The following is a 7,500-nucleotide window of genomic DNA, read 5'->3' as shown; positions in this document are numbered from 1 at the left end:
AAAATCATGACAAAAGTTGGGGTTAGTCTGTAAAATGAGGGGGAGAAATTCACAAAGCGAACTCTGAACCCCAAAATAAGGTTAATAACAAATGAAACAAACTCTGTGTGAAATTAAAAACTTTCACTTCAGAAAAGGACAGATAGTACATGTACGAGAAATTATACCAAAATCTTCGTTCTTAAAAAATATGTGGAAGAAACTAAAGAAATCCCAATGAAATCAATATGCAACACAGGTTCCACGAGGCAAATCAAAATATCCCAAAGCTAACGGTAAGCTGACTGTGACACCATTAGGCTCGTAAATGGCTGCGAATCTTCAGGGGTAGAGCGCAACCGGGCAAGGAGGTTTTTAGTCAAGCGCCAGACCTCTACCCGCGCGACTCCTTCGTGCCGAGTCAAGAAAGGAAAAAGAAAAGAACAACAAGAGGCAACCTACGAGTAAAAACCAACACCAAAACCAGGGACAGACTGACGCGACCAAAACAGCGAAGCCAATTATCCAAAAACGGAAATAACACTTACCGAAAACACATTTACCAGGTGAATAATATGATTTCTGAAGATAAATTGTAGTTAAAAATAAAGAGAAAAAGGATATCTGGTTACCTACATGCAAGCAAAAGCTGGCAAAAATTCCCTTCTCTCCAAACATTTGCAAAGTCTCCAGTTAAGGTCTGCCTTACTTACATGCCCAATGCAATAAAATACTATTACGGAATGAGGATTAGGAAGCCTAGGGAGGGGCAATGGTCCAGAAAGAAATGGAAACCCAAGTAAAATTGTGTTGGTTGTCATGCAGTGTGTACTGCAGGAGTATAATCATTTGTTCTTCTGGATGGTTTCAGGAAAAAATCTGATCAGGCACATAAATCATTCCTTCATTTTGCTGGATCCAGGAATAAATTCGATCAGATGTATAAACCATTCGTTCTATTGCATGCGTCCACTTATGTCCAGAAATGCACCTAATTAGATGGACGTCCAATTTTGACATCCGACACGAAGTATCCTTTTAAGTCTAGGCAATTGCTATCTATTTTCAACAACAAAGTAAGGATAAAGGTTAGCATTATTTTTACCTTAGGGTAAATGCAGCAGTTAATCTTTACTTAAAGGGCAGAATTTGAGGGACACTTCGTGACATTTTTTGTCCCTATTTCGGGACATGAGTGATGTTGAAGTTGGGGAGAAGAGCAAGGGGACACTTCGTGACGCTTATTGAAATCCGAGTGCATTATGTGCATTTCTGGACGTATGATGCGTCCAGGAAAAAAATTCCCATTAAGTGTAAATCTAAAAAAACTTAAAAATAAAATATCCCTAACCAAATCAATGAAAAAATGAAAAAAATTAAATAACAAGTTCAGAACCTATGGAATCAAAGTAATAATAATAATAATAATAATAATAATAATGATAATGATAATGATAATGATAATGATAATGATAATGATAATGATAATGATAATGATAATGATAATGATAATGATAATAATAATAATAATAATAACAATAATAATAATAAATAGATGGGCACTGGGGTAGAACAGGTTGGTGCCCTTGACTACCACGGGAATATGGACGCTCCCGCCCACCAGAGTATTGAATGGCACCTTTGGCAAGTGCCAGCAACCCAAAAAGCCACCCGTGTTAGGGTTATGACAGCCTCATTTGATGAGAGAATGTGAAATATTGGATTTCACACTAACGACGTCAACGGGACTGGAGCTTGTAGTGAAGGTATCGCGTCCGGCAGGTGTCCTGTGGATCAGCAGCGCAGGCCCGATCGTCATCCTGTTATACTGCTGAACAACAACAGAAGATATCAGCATGGTCAAAGGGGGATAACAAGCGGTTGTTTGAATGTTACATTAGGAGTTAACCAGAGACTAAGGGTACAGAAAAAGATTGCTAGACCTGTGGAAAGCCCGTAACATCAACAACGGACTAACAGTCACCGAGCAGAGATTGGCTGATCAAGTACGCCGGATTAAGAACAAGAAGTGGCGAGAGACTGTGAAGCAAGAGGAAATAGCCATACGAGTAATACATGAACATCAGGAGATTGAAACTACAGAGCTCCATGCCACAGATACACCACACTATGAACATCGTTAGACTTGAAACTGTGGAGCTTCTTACCACAGATACACCTCACCAGACCATGCAACAACATCTGATACCCAAGAAGAACACCTACGTGAAGAGGAACCCAGAGTTGTCACTGCTGAAGAATTACAAGAAGAGATCAGCCCAAAACTGGAAGCTCTTTGCCACAGGTTCCTAGAAATTATGCAACTAGAAGAGACAATAGGTTCACCATCACTGAAGTCATGTGAAAGAACGAAGCTGAAAGCAGAAGTTGGAAAAATCAATGCAGCCGTCAAAAGGATTCAGACGCACAACATCACTGAACTGAATACTTTAATGTAGGCAGATGCATATGTTACTACAGAAAGAATGGGAATGATACAAGGGAGGAAAGGGAGAAAAAACTGAACAGCCATTCTGGAAGAGAAGGATTAAGGGGAATATCGAAACTTGGCGAGAAGACCAAGATTGAGGAAGTCCGAAGAGGAAACTGAAACAAAGAGAGAGGGAAATGTTGAACAGAAAATATCATCTTGAGGAAAGGGGCACTTTGTATGTCTCAGGCACGTTGTAACAGAAGATCAAGGCAGGTGGAGTTAAGATCAAGAGATACGACGAGAGAAGCCAACAGTTCAAACAGAACCACCTGTTTAGAACCAATCAGAAGCTGTTCTACAAAACACTAGATGGAAAGGAACGAGGAGCAACGGTGTTACATGATCCCACAGAAGCAACCTCCTTCTGGAGCGAAAACGGGTCTGAGAAAGTCGGTCACAATGAGAGATCATCTTGGCTAGAGGATGTAGAGGTGGAGTTGAGTATAACAGAGGTGCAAAAAGATATCAGCATCACCGTGGAGGATATTAGAAATGGAGTGAGGAAGATGGCAAACTGGAGGGCAGCCGTCCCCGATCTTGTTCAGGGGTTCTGGTTTAAGAAACTGACAGGATTGCACTCTAGATTGCAAGAATGCTTGCAAGACTCTGCATATGTCAAGGGAATGTACCAGAGTAGATGGTCAGGGGAAGAACAGTTTTGATACAAAAGGATACAGCGAAGGGTGCCAGCAACTACCGCCCTATTGCCTGCCTCTACCCATGATGTGGAAGCCCTTGACAGGAGTTATGGGAGAGAAGTTATACCACAACTTCGAAAGGAATGGACTGCTAACAGATGAACAGAATGGGTGCAGGAAGGGATCCCGAGGAACTAATTGCTTGTAGACGAGGCAATCCTGAAGAACTGCGGAGAAGGTTGACAAACTTGTCAATGGCTTAGATAGACCTCAAGAATTAAGGCACATGATATGGTGCAGCATTCATAGATCTTGAAATGCATGGAGATGGTTGGGGCTCCCAAGAATATGATCTCTATAATCAGCAACAGCTTGGTGAACTGGAAGGCAGTATTGACATCAGGGGGAATGGCTCTCGGGCAGGTGGACATTAGGAGAGGAATTTTTTAAGGTGACTCATTGTCACCACTACTGTTTATAGTGGTCATGTTTCCCTTGACCCTAGTACTACGAAAAATGAGAGCTGGATACAAACTTGCAAAGGACATGAAGCCCATTAACCACCTACTATTTATGGATGATCTGAAGCTGTACGGAGCTAGCAAAGATCAACTAGACTCACTTGTTCAAATAGTAAGGATCTTCTCGCAAGACATTAAGATGTCGTTTGGGCTAGACAAGTGTGCTGTCCTGGAAATAAGAAGGGAAAGAGAAGTTGGCAGTCGCGGAATAGAACTACCAGTCGACCAGCATATCGGGGAAATAGAGGAGGAAGGCTACAAATACCTTAGCATCTTACAGTTGGACCAGACTCTAAACACCAAGACGAAAGGCCAAATATTATCGGAGTATATCAGAAGAGTCAAGAAGTTGTGTAGATCAAAACTCAATGGAGGAAATTTGCTCTATGGCATCAATAACTGGGCTGTAGGTGTAGTACGCTACAATGCGGGGATTGTGGACAAGACAATGGAGGAGGTAGCCAACATGGATAGAAGAACTAGGAAGATCTTGGCAATGGATGGCTGTCTGCACACCAGGAGTAGTGTTGCGAGGCTGTACCTACCGAGAAAGATAGGGGGAAGAGGACTGATCGACATCGAGGAGTGTGTAAAAAGGGAGAGCAAAGTACTTCATGGCTACCTAAGAGAGAGCACAGAGTGGATGCTTCAAGCTGCGTTGAAGGAGAAAGTGATTGTTGAAGAAGAGAGTCTAAAGGACTATGAGAGGAGTAGGAAAGACGAGAAAGTTAAAAACTTGAAGAAGAAAGCCCTACATGGTGCGTTTGTCCAACAAATATCAGATGAAGCTGGAGAGGAGTCTTGGAGATTGCTCAGAAATGGATTCTTAAAAAAAAGGAAACAAAAAGTTTGATTCTTGCTACTCAGGAACAAGCTTTAAGACCAAACCAAGTACAGCATAGATAAGACCTCAGAGACACCACTGTGTAGATTGGGTGGAGATGCCACTGAAACAGTACGACACATTGTCAGTTGATGCAAGTAGCTTGCCCAGAGAGGGTATAGCAAGCGCCACGACAAGGCGGCCCTGCGGGTACACTGGGGGATGTGCACGAAGTATGGGATAGAGTGTAATGACAAGTGGTATGACCATCAACCCTTGCCAACCGCGGTAAAAGGGAAAGGTGAAGATTACCTGCGACATGACTATCTACACAGACAAAGTGCTCAAATATAATCGGCTAGATATTACTCTAGTGCATAAAGACACACAAAAATGGACACTTACGTAACTCGGGAAATCGCGGTTAATTACATACACTACCGAAAGAAATTTAACCATGGTAAGATGCCTTGATGTAACCTCTTAAGCAAGGAAGACAACGACAGATAAAAGAAAGATAAAAACTATGGGCTTAATTAACACGCCCTACACTTGCGTTTTACAGTCTGGAAATTTAAATTTCTTTGCCGTCCTGTTCCTTACAACCACGATAAATTGACCGAATTTGAGAATGTGTACAGAACGTGAGAACCTGACAAAACATTTTAATTTCCTTCCCAAACAACCAGACCGTTCATTCCAATCGTTGATAAAAACACTTTCCATTCCCGAACAACTTGGGGTTTTCTCAAAATTATTACAATGATGGGACGTTCTTGTTGGCGTCGTCGTCCTCGTCGTCCTTGCGTAAGCTCCCTAATGACGTGAGATAGTCACTTCTTTGAGGTTATGTGGACAACTCGAGCACAGGACACAAATTTTTATCTTAAGTTTTCTCTCCAACTATTACTGCCGTTCATACAAAATTATTTCCGGGACAATTGACACGCATTATATACGTCCCAAACGAGTTGCAAATAACCGGAAAATCTTTGCAATGATGAAAAATGATATTATGCGAAAGTTAGTCAAAAAGTCATTTATAACTTCGTGCCATTTTCTTCAAATTCTGTCGAAGAGTTCGAGTAGTGCATTTCATCAGCTTGAATCGCATTCATCTTCAGAAAGTTTACGAAATTGACTGCTTAAAAAAATGGTGGAAATAATCGTAAAGGGGTTTTGTGGCGATAATTACGTGGGATGCAAGTGGCAGACCACATTTTAAAATGAAGAATTAAAAGCAAGGTGAACACACCATAACACCAAACCCGGTGTGACCACCTGTTGCAGATGTTAAACATGCACCTGGAACTATTATTTATCCTTGATAGTTGGACAAGACCTTTCGAGGAAATCCTCTTGGTTGCACTTACACTTGTTAGTTTCCTTGGTGAAAAAGGAAACAAATATCATAATGGCTTCGGAATCTTCTTGACATTTTTTGGGACATCTGAATAATCAAGGGCACAGCAAGAGGAATCAGCTTACTTGCTTCAACCTTAAATTGGTGACTTATCACTGAAAAAAAAAAAAATTCTTTATCATTATTATATCATATTTTAGGTACAGTAGCATAATTATGAAAGCTGCCATGCATCAATCCTTATCAGCAAACAACTTCTCTAAGACATAAAGAAGCTTCCCCAGACACCCTTACAGACAAACCTATTGTTTAAACACGACACTTACAATCCTATAGTTACAATAGTATTTTCAAAAGGGAGACTTTTAAGAACAAATAAACTTACAAACTATTTTAAGGCACTATACGGTTGACAACGACACTACATTTACACTAAATAATTAACACTAACGAAATAAACTATGCAGCTAAGGAAACAAAGAAAAAAAACCAAACCAAACAAAAATTGTGACAGTCTCTTGTTTGTATGTAACATAGGTATTTTTACCTCTTAAATCTTTAATCTTTAAAAACATCAGTTTTACTAAAATGGGTCATCGAAAATCATTACTCACCACTTAAACGTCTATGGGCAGCTTCTAAAATTTGGAGTAATATGCTACGTTTTGTTTCGGGAGAAGATCTTACAGCATGTAGATTTGAAATTTCAAGATCTTACTAAACGAACTATTTCTGCAAAGCAGATCGGTTGTAAAGAAAGTCAAGGACGATCGGTCTCTGAAGTGGAAGAAAGTTGACAAGGAGAAGCAGCTGAAGTTTACCAATCTGTTGAAGTTGAAATCAATTCAGCGTTGGCTTCTTTAGATAAGTTGAAGCTGGACAAAGTCAAGCAGGATCTTTAGGATGGTAACAAACTTTTGGAAGAACGGCAGAAGTCGATAAAATTAGCCGATAGTTCGCATTGTGGCATGGTTGAACGACCGCTTCGGCTTATGTGTGAGACGATCTCCGTTGCGGATTCTCCGGAGGATGAAAACCGGATTTCGAAGGCCGAGCAGTTGGCTAGAAGTTTGATTGAGTCTTAAAAAAAAAACAGATCACGATCCAGATAGGCATCTTCTATTAATTAAATATAATTATGTTGGCTCATAAAGTAAGCAGTGTGCACGCCTTTCTTCCGAGCCTTTTCGTCAGCCAGGTTCTTTTCAATTAATATGACAAGTTTCCTATTTTCCTGGATCATTCCGAAGAAGAAGAATCTGCCTCACCTGTAGATTGGGTGATCATTAGATGTCTCAGGATAATCAGGTAAGTCCAGTAAATGATTATCTTGAATATGAACATTCTTCAGCTGCATGAAACCCTTCCAAGCTGCTGGTTTGGGTGTCTGAGGAAGCTTCTTTATGTCTTAGAGAAGTTGTTTGCTGGTAAGGATTGACGCATGGCGGCTTTTTCATAATTATGCTACTGTACCTAAATGATAAAGAAAAATATATTTTTTTTATGATAAGTCACCAATTTAAGGTTGAAGCAAGTAAGCTGATTCCTCTTGCTGTGCCCTTGAATATTCAGATGTCCCAAAAAATGTCAAGTAGATTCCGAAGCCATTATGATATTTATTTCGTTTTTCATCAAGGAAACTGACAAGTGTAAGTGCAACCAAGAGGATTTCCTCGTAAGGT

The 7,500-nt window shown here is 40.4% G+C and overlaps 1 protein-coding gene across 1 annotated transcript; it reads left to right on the top strand.

Annotated features, from left to right (window-relative positions):
* Positions 1 to 3,627: 3,627 nt before the first annotated feature.
* On the top strand, positions 3,628 to 4,485 carry LOC138001205 (uncharacterized). Its single transcript, XM_068847859.1, has one exon. The coding sequence runs from the start codon at positions 3,628 to 3,630 to the stop codon at positions 4,483 to 4,485; it is 858 nt and encodes a 285-aa protein (XP_068703960.1).
* The last annotated feature ends 3,015 nt before the right edge of the window (positions 4,486 to 7,500 follow it).

This window comes from Montipora foliosa, chromosome 4 (genome assembly GCF_036669935.1).
Source record: "Montipora foliosa isolate CH-2021 chromosome 4, ASM3666993v2, whole genome shotgun sequence".
Taxonomy (NCBI): domain Eukaryota; kingdom Metazoa; phylum Cnidaria; class Anthozoa; order Scleractinia; family Acroporidae; genus Montipora; species Montipora foliosa.
The sequence above is the reverse complement of the archived record's forward strand: the minus strand, read 5'-3'. Positions and strand labels throughout refer to the sequence as shown.